Below are 27677 nucleotides of genomic sequence, written 5' to 3'. Positions count from 1 at the left end.
CTGTCTTCATTTAGCCATTATCCAGAGGGCTGGGTTTTAAAGCCAGAATGTCTGCTCCAAAATGAGGCATATGCTAATCCTACGCAGGACAGCGATGGATGAGGCAGGCTAAGAAAAGCAGTCAAAGAGATCATTACCTCACAGTGCTAATCTGCTCTCTGCAATTATTCTATTGCACTGAACGTTTCACTGGCTAAAGCCCTAGATTGCAAATCAATCTGTTTCTGCTGTGAGCTGCAAACCATTAGAGGGCTCAAAGTGGTGTCCTGACTGCTCTGGGGACCTGTCAAATCCAAATCACCCTTGGGAGCCTGTCAGAGCTCCATGGGCTGCAGTGTAGGAGGGGATGTTCCCCCGGGCTATTTCACCCTGGTGCCTGGCACTGCTGCTGTCATGGGATGCTGGTGCTGGGGCAGCTCCCAGCCTGAATCTGTAGGAGGTACGCACTGAGTTACTGTGGAAACACAGATGGTCAGTGATGGTTTAGGGGTTTGTGCAGAAAGCCCATCTTGAATTTCCAAGTTTAGTTAAAGTGATGGGTTAAAAAAGGGGTCAGGTCACGGAGCAGCCCTTGGCTGGGAGGTCTGAACACCCTGACCAAAGCAGCCAGCACAGTCCAGACATCCTTATCTGCTGCTGACCTGCAGCCACAGCCCAGACTCACCTGCCAGGAAGGAGCTGGGGGAGATCTTCAGGTAACAAACAGGCTTGAGGAGATCGTAAACCATTTGCATTTATTTCATGCGGAAAATAAATACTGTTTGTCTTATGAATTATTCACTAGGTATTTAACTGGTTTGTTTTGGAGCTTTTCCATCCTGGGCTTCAATTTCTGTTTAAAACAGCCCATTTGGGATGCAAACCCAGGGCTCATAGCTCTGCTTTGCCTTCTTTAGCTTTTTGCCACTCTGAGTGTGGCAAGAGCAGGGCAAATGCTGACAGAACCCCTCATAGAGGAGCTGCACAACCTCGGGACAGAAGAACAAAAACCTCCAGGCTTTTGCTGCTGGTTCCAAGGATTTTTGTTCCCTGCAAGGTCTGTGAGAGCTGCTGGGAGGACAGGAGCAGGTTTTGTCTCAACAGTCACGGAGGGAGTGAGGCGGTTTTGCTTGGGAATGCTGAGAAAGTTCCCAGCCCATGGCTGGGGGCAGGACCACACGTCCCCAGCTGCACTGCAGTGGTGCAGGTGGTCATTCTGCAGGTTTTGGTGGTCATTCTCACCTGAAAAAGTCTCCTTTCTGCTGGGGCTGTTGCTTCTCCGTTCTTCCTCCTCATGTTGGGGCACTGATTCTGGAGCTCATAGATTTGCTGGGGGCAGGGAGGTGGCACAAGGTGTTTCCTGTGATCTTTATGCTTTAAGTGCAGCTCACCAGGTTTGGGGGCCCTGCATCTCCCAGGGGCTTCCCCCTCCTGCTGGCACCAGCATTTGAGAGTGGCCAATGCTTCTGAGCATTCAGAGAATCGAGCTTCAGGCGTGCATCTCCCTTCCTCCCCAGCGCAGCACTGCAAAGTCCTCTTCTACCTCCCAGTATCCCAGGAAGGACAATGTCAGCATCTCCTGCCTGGCACCTGGACAAGCCTGGCAGCCCCGATGTGGCACAGGGAGGTGACTGCTCCCCCGGGTTCCCCAGTGCAGGAGGTGTGGGGGGAGCTGCTCAGCTCCAGGCTCCCCTGGCTCTGCGGCTCCGCAGCTCCCCCAGGAGCCAAGGGTTAGTTCTTCCCGAAATGCCTTTTCCAATGGAGCATTTCTCCTTTCTGATTTACACAGCTGCACACCCCTGGGCTTTTTGTTATTAACAGCCTTGACATTGGAAGAAAAGGCTGCCGAAGCACTCTGAATGCGAATGAAAGAAGAACGCTTGCGGGACAGCCGCATCACCTGAGCCTGGACAGAGGAGCTGTCCCAGGCTGTGCCCTGTCCCTCTGCCGGGCAGGAGCCCACGGCGCTGGCTGCTTGCCAGCCGCAATTCAGTCAAAGGCATCGGGCTAATTGCCTTTGGTCTCCCAGCAGGGCCTGCAGCCAGCCGGCACTTAAGCCGAGATCAAGACTTGACAGAGGAAAGCAAAGGGAAAATTAATTCAGAAAGGTCCCTGGCTGCTGCTGTGCCTGGAATCTGGGCGCTGATGTTGGTGTCCCAGGGCCCCCGGCGTGCTGCCAGCCTGCCAAGGAAAAAATGCACACCATGCACAGCTGAGGCTCAGCCCTCTCCTCTCCCCAAGGAAGGAGCCAAGGAGCCCCTTCCTCTCACGGGTGATGAGATGGTGACCCCTCTGAGCCTTGCCTGCTGGAGCCAGCCCCAAGCCTGGCTGTGCTCCCCTGAGCTGATCATGGCAGGGATGTGCCGTGGTGCTGAGGCCAGGGCCCCATGCGGATTTGCCAAATTCTAGTCTGAAAACAATGGGGAGCCCCATCAAAGTCACAAGGGCAGGCGAGGCTGACATTCCTCCTGCTCCTGCAAGCACTGACTGAAGCCCCTGAGATTTCTCCTACAGGAAGAGCGAGTCTTTGGAGTGACGATGGGCCCACAGGCTCTGGTTTCCTTACACCAAATTAACCTTTATTTGCATTAAGCCATTCTGAAACGCTGTCATCTCATGGGAGAGAGGGAGGGATGGAGAATTCCTTTGGCTCAGTACCTGGGTGGGAGGGACAGAGGCAGATCACTGCTTGCAGTGGGATGTAAAGCGAGGGAATGGGATGTAAAGCGAGGGAATGGGATGCAAAGCAAAGCACTGGGATGCAAAGCAAAGCACTTCCCCTCTCCAGTGCCACCCAAAGCGCTGCCTGCAGGCACCCAGGACAGCAGCCAGCCAGAACCTGAGAGGCAGACAACATGTGCAGAGGATGAGTTTCCAAGCCTGCAGAGCCGAATTTTGTTTGTTCATTAAAAAAAAAAAAAAAAAAAAAAAAAAAAAAAAGTTAAAATATTTTAAAAAGGAAAAAGAGGAGAAGAAACCCCAAACCCAACCAAAAAAAGCAGCCCTCTAAGGAAGGAGAGACCTGCAGGTCTAACCAAGGCAAGGCCCTTATTGATCAACTAGTGGGAAACAGTGGTGCTAGTCACAAGCAGCCTGGTATTGATAGAGCTGAGTTAATAATGCTTAAGGGGAGAGAAGGAAAGGTCAATGTAGAAGTGAAAAATTGACTGCTGCCTCGTTAGGCCCGGGTGCCTGTATTATTAAATAAAAACTTGGCAGTGCACCTCAAGTAAACCAAGGAACATAAATTATGTAAATTCATCTCCCATCTTTTTGCTGCACCGCATTAAAGGAAGCAGGGTAAGACCCAAAGTACATGATAAAGGGGGGAGATTAAAAGGAAATGCATATAAGCTTAGAGGTTATAGTATGAATAGATTGGGTCATAAATTAATTTCAATATGAGGACTGTTAAAATCATCTAGCATAACCCTGGCCAGCAAATTTCCTCCAGACCTTTGTCTGAACAAGAAGATACCCTCCAGAAGGACACTGAGGTCTGATTTAAAGGCAGGGCATAATAGAAAAATCACTTTATCATTAATAAGCAAATGCAAAGGTCATTTCTTCTATCTGGTGTAAATGTATTTTGTTTTACTTTCCAGAGAGACTGGTTGCCAAGCAGGAAACTTTGAATGAAAAGGTGGCCTTTCCTCTTGAGGCTTAGAAAATCTAGGAAACCGTTATGAGTGAAAGATCAAACCACCAATAATTTCAGGCTAATATTACACATTTAGATGTAGAAAGAGCATCCTTGTTAAAATTTGCTTCTTTACATGTTGGCACATTACAAGTCAGAAATGAACCTTTACCTGGGCATCTCCCTGGGAATGGTGCTGCTGCCCTGACAGAACACAGACAGGCATTTCTGTTTTGCCCTCCCAAGGAAGCAGAGCCCTGGAGGCCGCCGAAGTGCTGTAGCAGCAAGAATGTGCCCGTGAGAATGAGGAAGAGGATGGCCTGGTGGGCATAAGACAGGCCAGAGGCATGTGGTGGGAGGACAGCCGGGGGTTATCCAGGTTGATAACTTGTTCCCCACCAGTGATCAACATCATCTCCTGATTAGCAGCTGGGAAAGAGGGTTCTGCACCTTGTGGCCACAGAGCTGCCAGGGCAGGCAGCAGGGCTTGGAGGAACAGCACTGCTTTTGCCCCTGCTGCATCCCTCCCTGCCTTCTGGCTGCCCACGGAAGTCTCTGCCCTACTGCACCACTGGGTTTAGAAAACTTGGGAAGATTCATGCTCTTTTTGTCAGGTTGGGTTGAGATTGAGCAGCGAGTTGGAAAAACTGCAGGGAGACACAGGGATGTCGCAATGAGCCCCAGCCCTGTGGGCAGCAGGCCACTCCTGACCACAGGCACGAGCCCTCACTGCCACTTGCAGGATGTTTCCAGGGAAAAGGAGGTGAATCCCATTTGCCAGAAGCCATGGGTGTTGCAAGGAAGCCCAAAGCTCAGGCTGCAGTCATGAGTTGTTCTTATTTAGAGCAGCTCCCTGCAAAGCCGCCCTGAATTTGCCATCCCTCAGCACCATGAGTTGGAAATGTTTCATGCACCTCTTCACGAAGTCATTATTTGCTCAGCTCGCCCATGCCTGGCTGTCTCCACACCATCTCATTTGCCTTGCCCACATGGAACAGGGTGACCAAGGTTGCCAGTGCCTAAAAATAACACCTCCGTTAGCTGCCACCCCTGATACCTTCTCTTTGTGGAACGATTTCCCAACAGAACAGGGCTGCTGCAATCATGTTGTCTCTTTGCCTGTTGACCCCATAAATCACTTTCAGATCAGCTGGCCACTTTCAGGGGAATGTGGCAGCAGGGTGGACATCTCAAAGGCAGCTGAGCTGTTGCAATCTCAGTAAAACTACCCAGTGGAGTGGAAGAGGGAGACTCAATCTTGTAACCCCCTGTGGGAAAGGCTCAGATCCTGTGCCAGACCTCTGTTAGTGCACAGCAGAGAAGCCTCCAAGGGCAAGGGAGATGCACAGCCTGAGTGCAGCAGCTTTGCTCACAATCACAGCTCATAATCTATGAGCAGGACAGAGCCCCATGGCACTGTGGGCTCCCAGGCCATGGGGAGACCCCCAGAGTGCTGCTGACAGCACGAGTGGATGGCTCCAAGCTGCACCTGAAGTGATTTAATCCCTAATAACAATATTTGAACGCTTGACAATTGAAGAACTCTCACACAGCTTCCCTGTCAGTATATCAGGGTAATCTTCTCTAAGCTGTAATATTAATCAGGTTTAAGATTCCTCTTTTTCAGAGCAAAATGCCACAGTTAACCCCAGCCTGCCATGCACCTATTGCTGGAAGCCATTCTGGAGGCTCAGAGACCTGGTGGGGAGCTCACAGCACCCTGGTGTTTCATTTGTAGTCGAGAAACATCAGTCAGGGTTCTTGTATCTCAGTCCTATCACCCTTCAGGACTGATCCAGGGGCTGCCTCTTGCCAGCAAGAACCTCCAGTCCCATCTCTGGATGGATGGGAGCATCCTGAGGCAGAGGTAGCTGAGCAAAGATAGAAATGGGTCTCGGAGATGCTGGTCCCCATCTGGGCCACTGGGGCTGCCCTGAGGACTGCAGGGTGAGCACTGACAGGGAGGCAGTGAAGGTTCACAACCCTGTGCCACTCTGCCTTGGTGGGATTCACACATGGTGGAAACTGTCCCCTAGTTTCCCTTCTGGAAGGGGATTCTCAGCCCACCTTGGCCTCTTGGTTTGATCTCCCAGCAGCGGGTGTTTATCAGCCATTACCTCTCTTTGGGGTTTGCTGCTGACACTGCAAACTCTGCAGAACAGAGCAGGGAAAATGCACAAAAATGTCCTCATTCAACAGATGGCTTGAAAAACCCAGGAGGGCTTAGCCCTGTGTAGAAGGCCCTTGTTTTAAGGACGCTTCATACACAGAACACATGGTTTCCTTTCATCACTTATGTCAAGACTGGAGCTGGGCTAAGAGATGTCACCCCCCTCCCCACTGCATGCCTGCCTCCTTCGAGCTGTGTTGAGAATCTCTTCACTCCTCTCTCTTTCTGGCTTGACACTTCCCCTTTGATCTGTGTCATCTCAGGTTTATTTTCCAAGATGCAGAAGGAGCCTTGTCAAGTGGGCAGGGGCAGAGCCTCTCAGCAGAGGACGTTCACTTGTCAGGCTATTTCTCTTCCACATCAACTTATTTCTTTTCCTTTATCTTACTGACCAGCAGCCAAAGAGGGAACTTCTTTACCCTGGCCCTGGGAGAAATCTGCCCCTGCCAGGGGCTGGTAGGGCTTGGGGATCGCGTGCAGCTCTGCCCAGGGCTGATGGCTTCACACCCAAGTGTCTTGTATGGTCCAGAGCATGACACTCTAGCCTAAGCTGGGCCTTCCTTTGCCAGAATTGGCTTGGTGGCTTACAACAGCAAATATTAAGCAGAGCACAAAACTGGCCAGTGGGTACCAGGAACCTCTTGTGGTTATAAAACAAGAAAACCAAAATAGCTTTAATGCTTTCCACACTGTGTAGGCTTAAGTGGTTTTTTTAAACAGCCTTGGTGTTCCCTGAATGTGGTAAATGAGTTCTCCTGAGTCCTGGAGAGCTCTCAGTGTGCAAGAGGCTGAGCGTGGCAGGACAGGCAGCCCGAGACAGCAGCAGCTCAGCATCCCCCAGTTGGCTCAGATACACCCTGTAGCGAGGTACAAAGGTCCTTTAGGTAGAGGTGCTTTGTGCAAGGGGTAGGTGAGGAGGAGCTGCCTTTGCCATAACTATTGAAGGCACTGTCAATTCTTTCTCCATCTCATGGGTCTGTCTTGAGCAGTGCTGGGGGCTCAGACCAAGCATGGACCTCTCAGCTGAGCTGTGCTGCTCTGCCCCGCCTGGTCCCAGCAGTGCACAGGACCTCACTGGGTGGGTAAGAGTGAATCCCACCCCAACAGCTTCCCTGAGCTAGCTAACCTTCTCCTTGGGACAATGTGGGAACTGAGAGTTGCACTCTCTGGTGCTAGATTGTGCTGTGAGGTTATATGTGTCACACAGACCATGTCTGAGTTTTATCTCTCTTTAAAGCAAAGATCTTTTTTAGCATGCAAATAAATGCTCTCCTAAAAGGGAAGGCACCATCTGCTCCTAAGCACAAATTTAATTTTCCAAAGGGTTAGGTTTAAATAAGATCCACAGTCTCAGAGTGGTAGCTGGGGGAACCTGCGATGGGGTTTGGTCCCTTTGGCATCTTGCTGGAAGCAGATGTTCTCCTTTACGGGAGGGAGACACGGTGCCTGCAATGAAAGAAGGGTTCTGGCAGCTGGAGACTCCCCAAACTCCCTGCGGTCCTCCCGAGGCCCTGATGGTTGAACAGGTGCTTGCAGGTGGGCTCAGAGCCCTGACGTGCAGACAAAGGATCAGAAGGATGTTGTGTGGGGCCCTGCCATGCACAGCCTGTGCCTGGCAGGGCTGCAGCTCTTCCCTCATCCTTGGGGCAGTCAGCAAGCAGCAATCACAGGTGCAGCCAGGCACTCTCCTGTGCAAGGCTGTGCACCTGGCTGGTTTTTCATGTGGGCGTGCTGGGAGTGCCAGCAGCTCACCAGTTCCACCAGTGCAGGGCCCAGTGCAGCCCCCGTGGAGCTCTGGTCCCCCTCAGCTGAGCCAGCAGCTCTCACGAGCTTTACCTCTCTTGCCTTCCAGCCGCTGGTGTTGCTGATGGAGTGGCCTGAAGCCACCAACTTCGCCTGCCTCATCGCAGGCTACTGCCGTCTCCTGGTGGACTCCAAGAAGATGATCCTGTCCAGGGCCCCCAGCCAGCCGCCCCCACCTCAGATTATCAAGGCAGGTACGTTTCAGCCTCTGCTTTCTGTGCCAGCCCCTTCCCCAGCCTCCCTCCCCTCCCTCCGCTCAGGGCTCTGCAGCATTAGGAAGGTGAAGGGTTTCTCTGACGTCTCCCCTCTGCTCCCATTCACCCTGAGAAGCAGCAGACTCCCTCTTTAACCAGAAAGCAAGGAGCAGGGAGAGAGGTCCTCATTTTGGATCAGCCAAAATGACTTGTGGTATCAGCTCAGGCCCTAAACCCTCACCGCAAGTGTTGTTGTGGCAGCTCCCCAAGGCCTTGTTTGAGAAGACAAAAAGCTGCCAGCCGAGCGCTGGGCCCTCGCAGAACAGCCTGTGCACTGCTGCAGGGATGCAGCACACATTCCCTGGCTGGCATCCCGCTCCAGAGACCGACATGAGTGAGTGTGTGAACTCAGGGGAGTGCATTCCTGCTGCCTCTGGACACTGCTGCCTCTGTCCTGGGGCTCTGAGCCTCACAGGCAGCCCTGTGAGTGTGGCTGCTCTGCTGATTTCCTAAATCAGGAAGGCAACTTTGCTGTCCCGGCTTTTCAGGGAGCAGAAGGCTGGTCTGGACACAGCAGGAGCTTCCATCCCAACAGGCACCAATGCTGTTCCTTGAGGATGGATTGCAGGTGTGAGTCAACTTCCAAAAAGAGCAATGATTCTCAAGAGTGATTTCAAACAAGAGCCAACCATGAGCTACATGCTGCTGTTCCATGCAGGTGTTCACATCCAATATATTTTGTATAGGGAAATATAAAATACAGGTTCAGTGACTGGAGATGGGCAAAATACCAACCCAGCCGCCTCTGGAAGGTCATTCCCAGACCTCCCAAGTGACACTGCAGCTCCGGAGAGCTGTGACAAGTCCACAGTTTAGCTGGCAGTGTTAAAGCTCCCTTCTCAAGATGGGCCTGGCTTGGGGAGGTGGGAGGAGTGCAGAGAGCTCGCAGGGTCCTTGGGAAAGCACTTGCTGCCTTTGAGGAATGCACCCGAACGTGGATTTGGCACATGTGGGAGGACGCACTCACAAGAGGGATCAGGAAAGCATCTGCAGCAGCCTCAGTGAATCCAGGAAAGGCTGGGCAGGTGATTTTGGTGTAAGTATGAGCAGTTTGCTCTCCCTTCTCCCCCTGTGCCTCTGACTGACAGCTGTCGCTGCGCTCTGCCCTGGGTGCCCTGTGGAAATGTATTTCATCACATTTTGCTGTCAGCAGAGCGTGTTTGCAACTTAACTGGTTTGACTGTCATCAGAGTGGTCCTTCCGTGGCTGTGTCACCCCGACATGGGCTACAGGGACACATGGGGCTGTGGGGAGTCAGAGAAGTGGAGAGCATCCCATACCCAGGGGCTTGGAAGGAGGCCGGCAGCACCCACAGTTCCTGGCCCCTCAGGGGATGTCTCAGCATGTGCAAGTGGTGTTTTCCCACACTCCAGCTACTGTGACAATAGCCAGAATTTTTTTCATGAGATTTTGCTCCAGGGCCATGGTCCAAACCTCTACCAAAAAAAGGGATTGTAGGTCTTGCCCTGTTCTTGACATCTGACGAAACCAATGTAGCTCTGCAGGGGCAAGAGTGAGTGTGAGTCACAGTGTGGGTAGGACAGCAGTGGAGCAATGGATTTGTGCCAGCCCCTCTCTGGATGGCCTGTCTGTCCTCCTGGGTGCAATGAAAACCTCTGTGACCAGTGGAGTGGAGCAGTTTCCTGCAGGCCCAGTGCACTCAGCCCAGCCGCTCGGGCACCCTTCAGAAGGAGTGAATTTAGAGTGTATTGAGAAAACAGTCTGCTCCCAGTTCTGGTCTCCACAGGGCTGCAGGCTGAGCTGTCAGGAGCTGGGCGGATCACAGGGAGCAGCGACTGCTGATCATTAGCACATCCATGCTGGAGAAAGCCCCACTGGGATGAATTAAGTTAGCCCAGGCTTCCCAGGCTGCAGGCAGACTGTGCCAGAATTTTAAATGTGAAATGCAGCCTTGGCCCATGCTTTTACCTAGAAGAGGAGCACATCCATCTTCCCTGAGGCCCATTAGAGCCTCCTGCTGAACAGCAGACATTTTTAGAAATGCACACGCCGTCCGAATGTTGTCAGTTAGATCCATCTCCCTCTGCATTTCCCTGCAGAGCCATATGCCAGAGCTTTGCCCTCCATTGTGCCATGCTGGAGCTACACAGGCAATTCACCTCCCTGTCCCTTCTTCTCCCCACTCCCACCATCAGCCATCAGCAGCTCTGTGCCCTTAGTTGCTCTCTCAGCTCCTTGTCAGGAAGTTTTCTCCCAGAGCATCCAGCAGCTGGATTTTGGATTTTAGGGGTTTGGCCCCATTCAGCAGCAGGCCTTGGCTTGGTGTGGGCAGCCAGCAAGCCTCTCCCTCAGCCCTTGCCACCCTGCTACAGCCCACACATGCCCAGCTTGGGCAGCCTTGTGCTCCCTCACACAGCTGTCATTTCTGAGCGCTGCCATGGCCAGGAATGAAAGAGATTTTGTTTTTATTGGGATTTTAGCATTGCAGGTGATGAACAGTATAATACAAACATGTGTTTGGGGAGACAAATTGTCCAATTTGTTGAGCTAATGAATTTAATTAGGATTTATTTGACTTAATTTATCCTTGGTAAGGCAGAACCTGCATCCCCTGGCAGCCACTCTTAGCACAGCTGCACGATCCAACCCACAATGCAGACAGATGCCCCTCCTGAGGGATGGACCACTGGCCAGAAATCCAAGCAGTATTTCAGCCACTTTCCTTGCACAAGGGAACAAGGGGAGGCTGTCACTGCGAGATGCTTAACAGGCTCTTGTCCGATCCAATAGCTGTCAGCCAGAGAGAAATAACACATGGATGGATCATGGGCAGCGAGGGACAAGGGGCTGGGGGGTGTCTGTCACTTGAACACAGCCAAACTACCATGGATGTCTCCCCAAACAGCAATATTGCTTCACTTTTAGTAGTCTCCTGAAGAACACTGCTTGGTGTGGCCAACATTACCCAAAAATGGCAATTCCTTCTTGCCATGTAACGTGTGAGCTGGCAGGCTGAGGCTGGAGGTCCTTGTTGGAGCAGCCAGGCTGCTCCTGCTGCCCTCTGGATACAGCTGGTGGATCACTGATGCAGCACCCACATCCCTGTGTCTCAGTGTCAGCTGGGCTGGCCAGCCCTGCTCTGGCTCTGCCCCCAGCAGAGGGATCAAGCTCAGGGGCCTGTCCTGGGACCAGGATTGTTTAACATCTTCATCAAGGACACAGCGGATCGAGAGCAGCCTCAACAAGTTTTCGGATGATACCAAGCTGAGTTGTGCAGTTGAAATGCCTGAGGTGACACTGAACCGTGCCATAAATCAAGTCTCTCCTGATGGGAGAGAATTTCCTAAAAGTCCTTGCAAGGAGTTTCAAAGATAAACCGAGACTTTTCCTTGAGTTTCAATGCTTCTAGATTGTTGTTTATTAAGTCTTATCAGAGGAACAGAGCCACTAGCGTGACCCAGGTACAGCATAGAGCACAGAAAAGCAGGAGTGAAGGCTCTCTATCAAGATTTACGCAGCCTTTTAAAGATATTTTAACCAATAGCTACTAAAAATTTATATTATTTTCACTTTCCTACCAATTATTCAGTAACATGGGCAGGAACTGTGGAATTCTCTATCCAATCATTCCAAACTACTTCTACTGCAGAACATGGAGTAGTAGAAGAAGGAGAAGAAGGTTTAGAGAACAACAAGAATCCTCCATTTTGATATTTTTTACTCTTACCTATTTACTACATAGAGAAGCCCAAAACCTCTGAATTTTTCACCCTGTGACAATCTTACATAGTAGTCTATCACCTAATTCACACCACCGTATTTTCTAGTTCTTGTCTGATCGTTGGTAATTTTTTCCAAGGTTGGAGGCTAAAACAGTGTTGTTCAGGGGGGTAAGAACCCTTAAAAACAGGCAGAGAAATATTCTTGGCACTCTGGGTTCCTACACTGAGGGACAGAGTGACATCCAGAGGGACCTGGACAAGACTGAGCAGTGGCCCATGGGAATCCCACGAGGTTCAACAAGGCCAAGTACAAGGTGCTGCACCTGGGGCAGGGCAACCCCAGTATCAATCCAGGATGGGGGATGAACAGCTGGAGAGCAGCCCTGCAGAGAAGGACTTGAGGGTGCTGGTGGAGGAGAGGCTGGACACGAGCTGGCAACATGAGCTCACAGCCCAGAAAGCCAAGTGTGTCCTGGGCTGCAGCAAAAGCCCTGTGGGCAGCAGGGGAGGGAGGGGATTCTGCCCCTCTGCTCCACCCTGGAGAGACCCCACCTGCAGTGCTGCCTCCAGCTCTGGGGTCCCCAGCACAGGAACGACATGGACCTGTTGGAGTGAGTCCAGAGGAGGCCATGAAGATGATCAGAGGGCTGGAGCACCTCTCCTAGGTGAGAGAGTTGGAGGTTTTAGTCTTGAGAAGAGAGGGCTCCAGGGAGGCTTTTTAATAGGGCTTGTAGCTGTAGGACAAGGGGCAATGGTTTTAAATTGAATGGTTTTAAATTGAAAGATTCAGATTAGATACAAGGAGGAAGGGTTTTATGATGAGGGTGGTGAGGTATCGGCACAGGCTCCCATCCCTGGAAATATTCAAGGTTTCCTTGTATGTTGGACAGGACTCTGAGCAACCTGATCTAGTTGAAGATGTCCCTGCTCACTGCAGGGGGATTGGACCAAATGGCCTTTAAACATCCCTTCCAACCCCTTCTGTGGTGCAGGACATTTCTCCTATGCTCATTCCTGGCAGACAGGCCCAGCAGGTTTTCCAAAGGACCAGCCACGTGGCCTGACTGTGCTGCAGGGAACACGGGTGTCCCACTGCAGTCCAGCGTGCTGAGGGCTGGAGGGCAGAGAGCACACGGGTGCTTCTCCAGGCTGAGCAGGAGCTTCCCCAGGCTGTTTTCCCTTCATCCGGGTGCTGCTGCTAACGTGCCTGTTGTGGTTTTGGTTTAGATTACATCAACGCACACAACTTCCACCGGCCTGCCACGGCAGGGCACATGGGAAAGAAAGAGAATGGGCTGGTGGGTGGCTCTGCCACTGTCACCGGAGCAGCCGGCGCTTCAGCCACCAGGGCTTCGGACTCGGAGCTCATCCGCTTCTGCTACCTGCACATGCGAGAGCAGAGGAAGGAAAGAGAGAGTGGGACGGATATCAATGAAAACCTGATTTTTTTTGAGGAAACTCGTCCCAGGACCAAATCTGACCCCACTTCCAAAAGCTCTGGCCAAGGCTACAACGGGGCCACCAAGGAGTACGACCCGGATGGCCTTGAGCAAGACAGGCAGGCGAGCAGGGCCAGGGCACACACCATCGACACCCACCTGCGCAGCGACACCTCCCACTTCTACTGCGAGTCCTGCCAGGCCAAGATCAAGAGCCGGCTGGCCTCGGGCACGGCGGGCAAGCCTGGCAGCACCCGCGACAACATGGTGGACTTGATGTCGCTTCCCCCTCCCGGGAACGACGAGGAAGAAGACGAGACAACGTCCCTGCTCCCTGCCATCGCCGCCCCCCCTCCTGGCTTCCGAGACAACAGCTCCGACGAGGATGACCCCAAGCGCCGGGCAGCTGCCCAGAGCCAGGAGCAGGGCCGGCAGCTCTGTGGCATCCTCTACGACGAGATCCCGGTCACGCTGATTGACAACGTGCAGCCACGGACGGTCCGAGACCATGCCCAAGAGCTGGATGATGCCCTGGTGTCCACCCTGCAAGCGCTGGAAGCCCTGGCTGCTTCAGAGGATTGTCCACATCCCCCACCACAGCAGACAGCAGGTATTTCAGTGGCTGTGACTCCCTTTTTTCCCTATAGGCTTTCTTTCCTATTGTACATCCTTCCCTTTAGTCTCCTCCCATCCTGTAAGTGACTGTGAAGCAGCTTCTGGTAAAAACTATGTTGTGGCAACAGGCTCTAGCAGGAGCAGCCAAGTTGCTGCTCAGAAGATTTCTAAGAAGCTGAGGTGGGCTCCTCTCCCTGACAGTGGCTGAGGGAGTCTCGTGGTTATCCCATATCTGCCACAGTCCGCATGCCACGATGCTGGGGCGAGTCACTAACAAACCAGTACTGTGAGCATGAGTTCCTCCCCACTGTGACCCCACTGTGCTGGGGCCTTTGGCCATCAGTCTTTGCAGGTTCCCACCCAGGTTTTGCAGTGTGTGAGCCCTTCACAAGGCAAACCAGCTGCCAGATGGGTGACTCTGGGACCAGCCTGCTGGCAGCACTGTCCTTTGTCCCTCTTCCCTCCTTGGTTGCCCTACTCACTATGGCAGAGTACCTGTTGCCCAGTTTTCCTTCCTGTCCCAGACACGTCCCTATAGCTCTGCTACCACCAACAATGGAAAGCTTCACAGGATCTTTTCCTGGGCCAGAAGCTCTTGCTGAATTGAGCTATCAAGCCAGCTCAATGCTGACAAGTGATCTCCCTTACAAGCCTTAACTCTTAGTTGTGAGAAGTCACAGAAGTTTCTCCAATGTGCCCTGCATTCCTGGGACCCTCCTGCTGCAAGGAGCTTCCCTCTCCTCCACACAGCACTGTGGTGTGAGGGTTGTTGTGGGGTTTTCTTTGTGTCCCTCCTCAGGTCTTATTGTCCTGGCTGCCATCACTCCTGAGTCATCCTTGGACTCTGGCCACGAAACGAACTCCTCAGAGCTGACTGATGTCTCAGAGATGGTCTCTGCTATGAAGCAGCATCAGAACGCAGCCTACTTCCTCACTCAACACATCAACAAAGAAAACCTCCTGGCCAGGAAGGACTTGCCTTTCCGAATCCAGAGCTGCGCTGCCCAGGCTGTTCTCACCTCACCCCACGCCCTGAGCCGCCAGGACCCGAGCCCTTCACTGAAGGCAGCCTTCTCTACCCAAAGTCCCAGCCTTACCAACTGCAAGAGCAAACAGGAGCAGCAGCACGGGGAGCGGAGCTGCACCTCAGCTGCCCAGCCGGGGCTGACCCCCCAGCTGAGTGAGCAGAGCAAGGGGGCTTCAGTGCCAAGCTCTGAGTGCAAAGGTGCAGGTCACACAAAAGCTTCCTTTGAGGTATCTCTGCATGCCACAGCAGCCCCAAGCAAGGAGCAGACACAGGATCTGCAAGAGAAGATGCCCAAAGAGGTGCAGCCGAGCTCCAAGCTCCTCCTGGATCAGAAAAGCGGTGTAACTCCAGCCATCGTTTCAGCTGCTCTGCAGCAGGTGGCAAATGCAAAAGCCTCAGCTCCCCAAGTGGTATCAGCCTTAAAAGAAGACCAGAACATGAATGGTACCAGCAGCTGTGCACCAGCCAGCAGCAAGCCTTTGACACATAAAGGAGGTCCACAAACTGCAGAGACATTATGCAACTGTCAGCAGCAGCAGCAGCAGCAGCTCTCTCCGCAGCAGCACTGTGAAGTTTCTCCAAGTCCTAAAGAAGCTCCTGGCAGTCAGGCTGAAGCGTTCCACCTCACCTCAGCAGGTGAGGAAATTACGTCCAGTAAGACGTTTGCCTCTAAAAGCTACCAGCAAAAAGTGAGTAGAGATGCTCCAGGAAAAGCTGCAAGTGGAGAGACAGGTCAGAAGGCAGGTGGGGAAGCCACAAGCCTCGTCTTGCAGAAACACACAGCTCCTTCAAACCAAGGACAGAAAATACAACAGGAAAGCTCGGCCAAAATCTTAAAAGCTGAGAGCAGCAATGTGCACCCTCCAGCACCTGGTAGCACTTTCAGGAGCACCAGTGAGGAAGCCAAAGGGCCAATCCAGCTGATGCCCAGATCCGAGAGCCTGCAGATTAGCACTGTGCCTTCCAAAAAAGTAGAAAAAGTCCTGGAGGTGACCCAACAAGATGCTGATGTCCCAGCTAAACCCAAAGCCCCAAAAGCTCCCTTCAGGCTTAGGAACCTGTTCTCTGCAACATTTCCCACCCGTCTGAAGAAGGAGACGGACGAGCGGCAGGCCCAGCTGCAGAAGGTGAAGCAGTATGAGCTGGAATTCCTTGAAGAGCTGCTCAAGCCAAAGAGCAAAGGTGACCTCCCGCCACAGGAATATCTGCACCCCCCTGCCCCTGGGCGCTGCAGCTGCCAGCTGAGGAGCAGTCCCGTACAAAAAGTCCCAGGGATGTCCAGGGAGCAAAGGCGCAGCTGTGACTGCAAGCGGATTTGCAGGGGAATGAGGCCACCCCCCAACCAGCTGGTGATGCCAGAACTGGAGAGGCGAGGCAGGGATAAAGTTGCAGATGACCAGAAGCAGGTAGAAGCCATTAGGCTGACAAGCATGAGCAGCCCTTCCAAAGGCAAACGGATACGATCCACAAGTTTAGAGTCCAGAGACTACCGGTCAGATCCAGAGAACGGCATGTCCTGTTTGGCAACGTGCACCTCCCGAGGGGAGTGCATGGGTGCACCCCACTACAGGAAGCTCTTGCGTCGCTACAGTGTCAGTGAAATAGATAAGACTGATAGGACATCCTTGTCCTCTGACATCTACCAGAACATCTACACAACCAAGCAGAAAGGTCCCCAGAAAGAGCCTGAGCCCAGCATCCTCTGTCCTGTTCTGAAGAGCAAAATCCAGGAAGCCGCTGGAGTGGCTGACCCCTCCTATGTCCAGATAGCACAGGACAAAAAGAACCACAAGGGTCCAGCAGTGTTCTCTGTCCAGGAGGAGATGTACCCAAGTCCTGCTGAGCTGCGGGATGAAGACATGGAGGATGAGAAGTGCTGCTCCATCCGGTACTGCTTCTACTACAGAAAATGCGATGTTGCAGATGATGGGAGTGAGAAGGATGAGCTGTCCTATTCCATCCCCATGCAGATACTCCCGGGAATGAAGCTGGACAATCAGATGGTCCCAGTCATGAGCAGGACTCTTCAGGTCCTAGACGCAACAGCCTGCAGCAGTCCCAATGAAAGCCAGACCCAGGAAATAGATTTAAGGACCTCCAGTTTTGAGGGGAGCTTGGCAAAGATCAACATCCTTCGAGGCCATGCCTACAGCTTCCCCAATGGGTTTCTGCAAGTGCAGCTGGACACCAACGAGCTCCTGACCATCCTGAGGCAGTGTGTGCTGAGCCCTGAGGTCCGGGACTGCAAACCCTACATCTCCCAGCTGGCTGAGTACAAGCAGGAGCTGGCCCTCAAGTTCAAGGAGTTCCGGGCGTCCTGCCGCCGCGTGGCCGCCGTCGACAAGAGTCCCACCCACATGCTCTCCGCCATCACGAGCAGCTTCCAGGTGCTAAGCAGCCTCATCGAGACCTTTGTGAGGCTGGTGTACGTCGTGCGCTCGGAGTCCCAGCGCCAAGAGCTGCTGACGAAGGTGGAGGAGGTGGTGAGAAACTACACCTTCCTCCTGAAGGCTGCTGAGGAGTCCACGGCCAGGATGCTGAGCCACCAGCAGACTGTGGAGCAGCTCGCCCGCCAGTCAGCCACGGTCGCCACTGTCATGAGCACTCTCACACGCTCCCTAAAGACGTTGATCAATAAGTAAAGCCAGCTGTGAAGACCAACAAGCCAGTGTGTGCCCTGCCATGCTCTCAAATCTCACAGGTCTGGTGAGGATGCGATGTCTGCAGGCCCACGTTTACTGGGGTTTGCGGTAGCCAAGACGCTCTTTGATCTCTGCAGAACGGATGGTTGTGTTGGTGATGGGTTTGAAGGGTGAATCCGTGGCCTAAAGCTGTGCAATCAGCTGGTCAAGGGGCTCAAGCAGCTTCTCTGCTTGTTCTCCCACTCTGGCTTGTTGGTGATGGTACTTGGGGGGCACAGGCACCCCACCTCCACACTAGTTTGGTTCCATGGGGTTCTGGGCCTTGCTCGTGCAAAGACCTTTGGCACAGTTTGTGGTGGGCCAGTGAGCTACCAGGAGCTGAGCTGAGATCTCCTGGCTTCTCTTGGGCAGTCTGGAGCCAAACCTGTGTCTTGCCACGTAAACAACTCTTCTGCCTCCAGGATCTCCCTGGCCCACAAACACAACGTAATTAGCAGCAGAAGGGATCTCTGGGGTGCAGCTGCTATGCTAGGGCTTGGGAAGTAGTCCTAGCATGGGCAGGTTGCCATAATCCTGAGACAGAGCTAGGGCACCCTACTGGGCCCTATTCTCTCTTCTTAGGCACCAGTGCTCTAGTCCTGAGCACAGGCACTGCCTTTGCCAAAGGCAAGGGCTTAATGCCTGCAGGCAGGGAGGATCCAGGGAACTACAGGCCTGTCAGTCTGACCTTGGTGCCGAGAAAGTCATGGAGCAGATGATCTTGAGTGCCATCACACATACAGGACAAGGGGATCAGGCCCAGCCAGCACAGGGGAAAGGCAGGTGCTGCTTCACCAGCCTGGTCTCCTTCTGTGACAAGGGTGATTCAGTGGGTGAAGGAAAGGCTGGGGATGTTGTCTGCCTAGACTTTAGTAAAGCCTTTGACGTTGTGTCCCACAGCATTCTCCTGGAGAAACTGGATGGATGGACGGGCCAGAGAGTGGTGGGGAATGGAGTTAAATCCAGCTGGGGCCATCACCAGTGGTGTTCCTCAGTACTGGGGCTAGTCCTGTTTAGTATCTTTCGAGGGCACCCTCAGTCAGAGTGCAGATGACACCAGTTTGGGTGGAGGTGTTGATCTGCTGGACAGCAGGAAGGCTCTGCAGAGGGATCTGGACAGGCTGGGTCCATGGGCTGAGGCCAGTTGTACGAGGGTCAACCAGGCCAAGTGCTGAGTCCTGCCCCTGGGTCACAACAACCCCCTGCAGCTCCAGGCTGGGGCAGAGGGGCTGGAAAGTGTCCAGTGGGAAAGGCCCTGGGGGTGCTGGTCAAGGTGGGCAAGAAGCCAGTGGCACCTGGCCTGTCCCAGCCATGGTGTGACCAGCAGCACCAGGACAGTGACCGTCCCCCTGACTGGGCACTGGTGAGGCCACTCCTCAAATCCTGTGTCCAGCTCCGGGCCCCTCATGACAAGAAAGACATTGAGGGGCTGGAGAGTGTCCAGAGAAGAGAATGGAGCTGGGGAAGAGTCTGGAGCATGTCTGATGGGGAGCAGCTGAGGAGCTGGGGGGGCTCAGCCTGGAGAAAAGGAGGCTCGAGGGACCTTATCACTCTATAACTCCCTGACAGGAGGGTGCAGCCAGGTGGGGATTGGTCTCTTCCCCCAGGTAACAGGATGAGAGGAAAAGGCTTCAAGTTGTGCCAGGGGAGGTTTAGATTGGATGTAAGAAAAATTTCTTCACTGCAGGTGGTCAGGCTTTGGAACAGGCTGCTCAGGGAAGTGGTGGAGTCACCATCCCTGGAGGTGTTTAAAAGCCATTTAGTTGTGGCATTTGGGGACATGGTTTAGTGGTGGGCTTGGCAGTGCTGGGGGAATGGTTGGACTCAATAATCTTAGAGATCTTTTCCAACCTAAATAATTCTATGTTCCCCTTCTGGATGGCTGAATCCATGCTAGAGACCCTGCAAGGAACCCAGATTGGTTGATCTTTGACCACTGCAAGCCAGAAGCTGGGCTAGCAGCTATGGGGAGACCACTTTCACACCATTCTTCAGAGGTCAGGTTCATGCCCCCAAGGCTCAGCCCAAACCTTCTCCTATTTCCTCTCACTGTGACCATCAGAGAGGAGCCCCAGATCAGCTCTGACTGTGAGCCAGGCAGGGGCTGTCCTCCTTGCCAGGGTGTTGGGGTTCTTTTTCTGTCCTCACCAGGCTGACTGCCATAAGAAGCATTATTTAATTCTGTGAGGTGGTTATTTACTTGGAGTTGGGGATTTTTTGATTGTTTTGGGGTTTGGTTATTTTTTTAATTTCTAGGTGAACGGTAAAATGATTCCTATTTGTGTTCCCCTCCTCCTCCCAGTCTGGTAATAGACGCAATCAATGAGACGGCCTTAACTGGTGTTTCCCTGCAGCCACCTGCCCTCCAAAACAGAGCAAGGAGAGAAATGCAAGGTCACACATTGCATTGCCCTCCCTCTGCCACCCACTGCACTTCACATCCTGCCGGGATCCCGGTGCCTGTCCCCGTCACACCCCCTCCAGCCGGGCAGGAGGTCACAGCTTCGGCCTCACGGGAGCAAGGGCAGTTGTCCAACGCAGCCAGCTCGCCCCAGCCCCTGGGGATGATCAGGGATCTCCGTGCGAGCAGTCGCTTCCCATCTCTATTATTTTTGATAAATATGCACATTGGAAATGTCTTGTTCTTCCATAGGAGCTATGGAAATGCACAAATGTGCTTTTAACGTGCGCATCCTTGGAGTGCAATAACCTCCCCTGGCCCATGGCAGTCCTGGACTGGGGCCGTGGCTGTCAGCAAGGCACAGAGGATCCTGCTGTGGGATTTCAAGAACCATGTAGCAAATATCCAATGGAAGAGCCAATTGGAACTTCAGTCCATGGTGGGCAAGGCCTGTTACAGTGCTGAAGGCTGACAGGGAGACGTGTTTTCCCTAAGAATTACCTACTACGAAACTCTGAGTTTCTTCAAAGCTCCCCGTTATGCCTATATCATTCCTCCATAAATCTCTCAGTCTAATACAGAGGAAAATTTTTTTATTGTCTGTATATAGTATATATAAATAAAAAATATATAAATTATATCTATACGCAAATTTATGTCTTGTTTTACAAACAAGAAAGATTAAATATATTAATCTTAATATCCAAACTAGCATTTGTGTCTTTTTTAAAGAACTCTGTGGAAATGTAGCTATTCTTAGATGTACAAGACACTGTTTGTAAGCAAAACCTATTTTTGTTGCTGTGGGAATGCAGATTATCTCACACAGGTTTGAAAGGAACTGTTTGACTTGCCAAGGTCACTTTTGTTTTGTTAATGGTTGTTTTGGCTTAATTCTCCCCCAGAAGGGGAAGGCAGCAGCACTCACCCCTTCAGCGCTGGCACTGGGCACTGTGGCCACGCTGGGACACCCTCCTGCCCTAAAGCTGGGGAGAAAGGGGTGCTTTAACAAAGCCCTGCCTGATCCCTTTCAGCTGAGCCAAGGTGAGCACCCACTGACCAGCTCCAGTCTGTGTTTTCACCCAAGCCTTTCCCTGGCTCTCCTGCCTGGGAAGAGGTGACAATGAGAACCTGCCATCAGTTGCCTGATGGTTTTGCTGCCCTGTGGGCAGGCGTGTCTGCAGGGGAAAGCCCAGCAAAGCAGAATGCCACACCTGGGGAGAGATCTGAGCCAGGCAAACAATTTCCTAGCTACAGATGATATCCAATGTACACCTTTTTGCCTGGCACCACGAACTGCTCTCTGTTTATCAGGGAGGAAGGAGTTGATGTGTGTTCTCTCTATACATCCCAAAGCCTGCAGGAATTATAAAAGCCAAGTCTAATAAGGATCCAACACAAAAAAAAAACCCTATAGGAACTGGGTCATTCTCTGTACGGGGGTTGAATGTGTTGTCTAAAGCAAAGGCGGCAGCACTTGAGACTCACACACATTCTCTGTGCCTCCCAGGCTCGTTATTTTAATCTGCATCACACCATTTCCCATGCTGAACTAACGATGACACTGAATGGGACAAAACCCACCTATTTATAAAGCTGGATATGGATCAAAAACATGGAAAAGCCAAGAGGTTTGATAACAACCCCCAGAGCCCGAAAATGTTATTGAAAGCAGGCGGTTTAATCAGCGATTTCAGACTCGGTGCTTAGTACCATCTAGAGGGCAAGAAGCACACCATCAGAATGTTGTTATTTGTACAGGGATATTATCCAGGAGCAGCCAAATGTCCCTGTGTGAACAGAGCAGCTGGACTGGTGCATACCCCAAAGGATGATGTTGCCGTACTTGACTCTTAGGTGTACTCCCTGAACTTATTGGGGACTTGTAAATACTCTCAAGGAAATAGTCCAGGTAAAACATTCTTGTTAATGGTTCTGAATCACGGATATTTCAAAAAACTGCACCTCAGTAACACAGCACAGAGAATTAAAAGTGGTTTTTCCCCCCAAATCTAGTTCCCATTTCACTGCCCATCTAGTTTATCTCCCCACAGACTGCCTGGTTCTCATTTAGCATCAGCAGTTCCTCACTTCAAAGCCACTGTGCCCCAGGAAGTCAAAGCAAGTCTAAATGCTGTGTTGTTTCCAGGTGTGTCTGCACAAAGATAAACCAATTTTTCTGCATCCCCTCCCACCAGAGCAATCTGTCTGAGAGTGGCAGGTTGTGTTTGCTGCCCTTCAGCACCTTCTCAGAGCAGCACCAACAGTACCTGCCCTTCTCACACTGCCTTCACCCCACATGTTTTGCTGTAGCCTCACAGCTGGTGCAGATTTCCTCCAGGACCTGCCCAGCTCCCAGGAGCATGGCTCAGCCACAGCATGCACTCCTGGGCATCTGATGTCCCTGCACCCCCATAGTCCACTCCCTCCCTTAATCTCCTCTCAAGGAGATCTCACCAAGGCTCTATCAGTGATGATGGATAGGAAAGGAACAGAATTTGGGCCTCTGCTGGTCCCTCTAATGCTCAGGAAACCAACAGAAGACCTGGTGTGCTGGTTTTGGCTGGGGTAGAGTTAATTTCCTTCACAGCAGCTGCTGTGGGGCTGGGTTTTGGCTCTGTGCTGGAAACAGGGCTGATAACACAGGGATGTTTGAGTTATCACTGAGCAGGGATTACACACAGCCAGGGCCTTTCCTGCTCCTCACCCTCACCCGTGAGGAGGTTGGGGGGCACAAAGAGCTGGGGGAGACACAGCCAGGAAAGCTGAGCCCAGCTGAGCCCAGGGATATCCCAGACCATACAGCAGCACCCTCAGCACATGAAGCTGGGGAGAAGGAGGAAGGGAAGACATTCTGAGTTTGTCTTCCCAAGTCACTGTTCCACATGATGGAGCCCTGCCTTCCTGGAGCACCTGCCTGCCATGGGAGGCAGGGGATGAAATCCTTGTTTTGCTTTGCTTGCTTGTGCAGCTTTTGCTTTATCTGTTCAGCTGTGTGGTGCTGCTTTGCCAGCTGAGGTTTAACCTCACTACCTGGCTGTCAGGGGTTAAAGTGTCAAAGGCAGAGGCTGGAAAATCAGCAGGCCTCAAGCAGCAGTCCCAAGATAGGTTTTGTGTCTCCATGGACTTTGCTGGTCACTGTCAGCTGGAGACAACAACTGGGCACCGTGATTGAGAGCACTTTGAACTCTAATCCCCATGGCGGAGCAGAAGCATTCTCCTGTCGGGATTTACATCCTCTCCAAGGTCTTGGCAACACTACACAGGACTTGCAGGAGCCCCAGATACAACAGCAGAGTGAGCTGAATAGCTGGGACCCACTGCTGCTTTCATCATGCCCAAGGGAGCTGACAGTCAAATGGAAATGAGTAATGTCTAAATTTTATCCTCATTTAAAGCACAGTGTCTGGATTCCTGTGTGAAATATCCTAACAAATTCCTCACATGGCCAGTCACAGTGGGGCTGGGCAGGACACCTATGGCTTTATGTGGACATGGGAGAAGTCTGCCTGGAAACACAGGTATCTCAGCCTATTTACAGCACCCAAACATATCTAATATACATGAAAACAGCCTGTACACTTGATAGGAAATTTTTCCAAAGGTTTTTGTGTCAGGCCATGTAATTCCATGTCAGGGCATGAGCAGACACCTCATCCCACTGCAGCTGCTGCACAGCCTCCCAGGCTGGCTGAGAGGGTGCCCCTTGCTGTCACTTTTCCCCCACATACAGAATGGATGGAGGGGGCTTTCTGCAGCGGGAATATTAAAGTTATTAAAAAGCAAACACACCATGCCCGAAGTGGCAGAAATTCCAGTGCTGCCCCTCTAAGGTTTGTTGCCCATACCAAGGGCTGGTGAGAAGATGAAAGGACTGGGAACATGCACCAGGTCAGGACATTTTACAATGCTTTACTAAATCCCACTTTCAAAAAGCACCTGGGAAATACTCCTAAATCTAATGAATATTCACCTCTTCCTAAAGCAAGACAGCTAAGTCCTCAAACTTTTACCTGGGCTCCTTAGAAAGGCACAGTAAAAACGCCGAGTGGAAAGATCAGGAACACAAAGGGAACCAGTCAGCATCCTTTAAAAACGATCTCTCAGATCTCTACGTCTGTATTGTTGTCTAGTGGAGATTTGACAGTACCATTTATTTCCCAGCGTTTTCGCCTTTTCCTGACAAATGGTGTGCTTTTCCTTGGTGGGTGTGGTCCAGCGATGTCCTGTGCAACTCTGGTAATATTTACAGTGCTAAGGGTGAGCACCATTCCTAAACACTTTCCCCCTCTCCGCCAGCCTCTTCTTCTGCCCTCATTCCGGTGTCTCACCCCTTTTTGGCCTCTATTTCTCAGCCTTCCAAACTTTTTTGGCATTAATTTTGTTCTCAGCCTCTACTTTCCTATCCATCCTCCCACCCTATCTCTGCCTCTACTTTTCATTACCTTTTTTTGACCTCCACTCTTCTCCGGCTCCGACTTTCAGCCACCAAGGCAAAAGGGCAGAGCCCGGTGTTATTTCCATCGAGTGCCATTCATTAACAGAATCGGCTGTGAAGCATTGAAGTCACAAGGCAACAGAAAGAAATAACAGCCCTCAGCCACCGGCTTTTTGCATGAAAATGTGCTCTTGATTAATGGCTGGTGGTAATTGAGTGGCAATTGTATGCAGGAAAGTGCCAAGAGGGGAACATGGGCTACTTGTCTTGATTGACATGGCCATGAAATTCGATGCTATTAATGTGCTGCTTAAAACTTCCTGGAAAATGCATTCCCATCTTGCGACACACGAAGGTATTTCTGATTAATTGCATCTCCTTAGAATCAGGTAAGTAAAAACGATTTTTTTGCTGTTTGTGTGTTTTCAGGTTCTCAGTTGGACGGTAATTTAATTCAGTTTACAGAACTTGAGGGAACACAGCACCTCGGGCTATGAGCTTGTCCTTTCCGCTTGTCCAGGCCAGCTTGTGCTTGTCCGTACTGTAAACAAAAGGAAAATTAAATAAAATTCTTTAGATTGAAAGTAAGTAATTCAATTTATTGCATTTTGCTTTCAGAATGAAGCAAGCCAGCTGGAATGAGGTGCTTTAATTCTGAATAAGGGCATCCACACAGGAGTTCAGATACTCCAATGCACTTTCATGATCTGTGATCATTTCCCTGAGCATCCTTTGACAGAAAATCTGACTTCCAAGCCAGTGCGAGTTTGGTTTTCAATGGATGCAACCACACAGTCTCCTTTCATCCCAAGAACCAGATAAACCTCTCACTCTTCAAAGCTGCTTCTCCTTGTCCCTGCATGGCAAAGCCAACTGCTCGTAGACAAGCTGTGGCTGAGGAACCTCCTGAGCGAGTTTTTGGCTTTGTTTAACTTAGACTTTGGTGCATTAAGAGCTTCTCCTTAATCAAATCCCTGAGGTTATCCTGTTCCAAGAGCTTTGTGAGTCGTTAGTGGAGGTGGACTTTTGTCCTCAGGAACAAAGCGCTGTCTAATCTACAAAGGCTGAAAGACTGAGGGAAGCAGGTGGGTGTGAAAACACACCTGGCCGCCAGCTCAGAAAGGGGAAAAAATAGCTTTGATTTTACACATAACAGGTTGCCCGTTCCTGGTTTTAGGATTCAGGAATTAATTCCTTTTTTTTTTTTTTTTTTTTTTTGTCAGATTTTTCACTCCTGCAAGTCGCATCTCTGTGATGCCAGGAAGAACCTGATAGGAAAGCTACTTCCAAAGTCCTGGGTAGGGAAAGCCAGGAAGGGCTCATCAATGAGAGGCATAATTTGCATGTTTAAATACACCCTCAGCTGCCTTCAGGCTCAGGATCCCAGTGCCTGCTTCACAAATAAACTGAGGGGAGCCTGGGATGTTGGGGAACAGAGGACTCTCATTCTGTATTCAAGAATGGGGGAGAAAAAAATGGAATTTAAAACAAGAGTGAAGCAAATACTTCAAAACCAAGGTGTGCCCCAGACCAAAGTCCAGGAGTCAGTGGTGAATGGCTGCAGTGATGTGGATTTGGGGCAAGAATGTGGCTGCTGGAAATTTGGGAGGTATCCACAAATCCCATCACTTGAACCATCAGGTAGCCACCCACCAGTGAAGTTTTCTTCACGGCTAAGATTAATTTTGTTTGTTAAGATGAGCAATGATTAGCAACAAATTAGAAGGGCTTTATTCTTCCTTCCTCATTGCCTGGATTTGTTGTGTGCCACAGCATCTCACAACTGCTACAGCTACACCAGAAAATAATCAAAATACCATATACAGTTCCCAAAGTATGGGAATCAGCATCTATTTTAATCCAGATGAATCCCAAGTTTAATGACACTGTACAAAGTGTTATAGAAAAACTTCCTCAAAGTATGGTTTTGTAGTCATTAATTTATGGGTCCTTGGGGATAATGGCAGCAGCATCTGGGGCCAGGACAGTTGTAAGGTCAAATAAAGAAAACATGGCCAGCCCCCCCCTTGATTTTGGATGATTTCTTCTAGTTGAATTCTCAAGGACTCGAAGCAAATCAATGTCAAATTCACTGCAGAAGTTTACTGTCTCTCAGTCAGTCAGATAACAAGAATAGGAATTACACAACTGCATGAAAACTCTCAAGAAGCTGGCTGTGGCTTATTTTCTATATTTCTTTTGTATATTTATACATATGTGTCAATCTTCCTCCTTCACTGCGTGGGGAAAATAACAAGCACAGACAGGGAGTGCAGAGTCACTGACTTGGTGTCATCATTACACTGGACTTGCTGGTTGTTGTGTGTCTGACAGAAACACAGAAACGTGAGCAATTATCAATTCCTGCATTTTCTGTGTTGAACCACAGGGCCTTTTTTTGAAGGGTTTATAATAATACATACATACAAGCTAAAATTTGAGTATCGTTTCCTTCAAAATAGTGAAGAGTAATTTCAGGTAATTAAGTCCTTAAAAAAGGACAGGACTATATTGGCCTATTAACAATGAATAGAGACTGGATCAGAAATTTAGAATGAGAATAAACCACTATAAAAATCACATTGGCGGGATTTTTGGGGGTGTCCTGTGCAGGGCCAGGAGGCGGGACTTTGACAACCCTTGTGATTCCCTTCCAACCCAGGATATTCTACGATTCAATGATATACAGGTTTAAAGGTTAACAATCCAGGTTTAAAGGTTAAAAACCCTTAAGCACTATGTTTATTTTCGCTAAAGATAAATTAATGGGCATAATGCAGTAACATATAGCTGACAGCTCACAGAAGACTAATTTGGTATTAGTCTACAGTTAGTTACATATATATGTAAGACAGATAAATATATACACACACATCTGTATATGTATCTATGTATATGTATCAATATATAATTTGGTATGGAATTGGGTACAAAAATCCCGACTATAAACCTAAGAACCGCTCAGAAGTGAATCGCCCTGTTAAAACAGCCCCCACGCGGGTTGCAGCGCGGATCCAAAACCAAAACAACCTTTGAAGGGCACGGCCGGGGCCTCCGCAGCGCTGCCCGCACGGCCCGTCCGGGGCACGGCGGTGCCGCAGCGGGCCCGGTGCCACCCGGTGTCACCCGGTACCCGCCTCACCGGGGCCGCCGGGTGACGCCAGCTCAGCGCAGCGCCGCGCAGGGCGGCGGGGGACGGGACGCGGCGGGCGCGGGCACGCCGGCAATGCTGAGGTAACAAACGCCGCGGCGCCGCGGGGCTCGCAGCCGGCGGGTCCGGCGGTGAGAGGCGGGCGGGGGGCGCGGGCGCGGCGCTCTGAGGCGGCAGCGCGGCCATTGCCCGCCGCCTTCCCCCCGGTGCGCTGGCAGCCATCATGGCCGCCGGGGGGCGGCTGCCGCCGCCGCGGCCACGTGGGGCAGGGCCGGTCGCGCGCTCCGGCCGAGGCCGTCCTGGCCAATCGCAGCCCAGGCTGCCAGGCAGGGACCAATCGCAGGCCACCTCCTGCGCTAGGCCCCGCCCCCAGCGGGCGGCCGCGCGCACCTTCCC

The 27677-nt window shown here is 51.4% G+C and overlaps 1 protein-coding gene and 1 long non-coding RNA gene across 4 annotated transcripts in view; one reads left to right on the top strand and one right to left on the bottom strand.

Moving 5' to 3' along the window:
* Positions 1–18686, top strand: part of FRMPD3 (FERM and PDZ domain containing 3) — a 57492-nt gene extending 38806 nt beyond the window's left edge. For all 3 annotated transcript variants that reach the window (XM_039572020.1, XM_039572019.1, XM_039572021.1), the window contains 3 exons: positions 7642–7786; positions 12757–13578; positions 14383–18686. In XM_039572020.1, the coding sequence (XP_039427954.1) occupies positions 7642–7786; positions 12757–13578; positions 14383–17252 (3837 nt within the window). In that variant the 3' untranslated portion in view covers positions 17253–18686. The remainder of the gene's footprint in view (positions 1–7641; positions 7787–12756; positions 13579–14382) is intronic.
* Positions 12825–27416, bottom strand: LOC109145120. Its single transcript, XR_005604689.1, has 3 exons — positions 27161–27416; positions 24138–24671; positions 12825–12911 (listed from the first exon to the last, which is right to left on the bottom strand). It is a non-coding gene; the product is annotated as an uncharacterized LOC109145120 (long non-coding RNA).
* Between the last annotated feature and the right edge of the window lie 261 nt (positions 27417–27677).

The sequence above is a fragment of the Corvus cornix genome, chromosome 4A, assembly GCF_000738735.6.
Source record: "Corvus cornix cornix isolate S_Up_H32 chromosome 4A, ASM73873v5, whole genome shotgun sequence".
NCBI lineage: Eukaryota > Metazoa > Chordata > Aves > Passeriformes > Corvidae > Corvus > Corvus cornix.
This window is presented reverse-complemented; position numbering and strand designations above follow the sequence as displayed.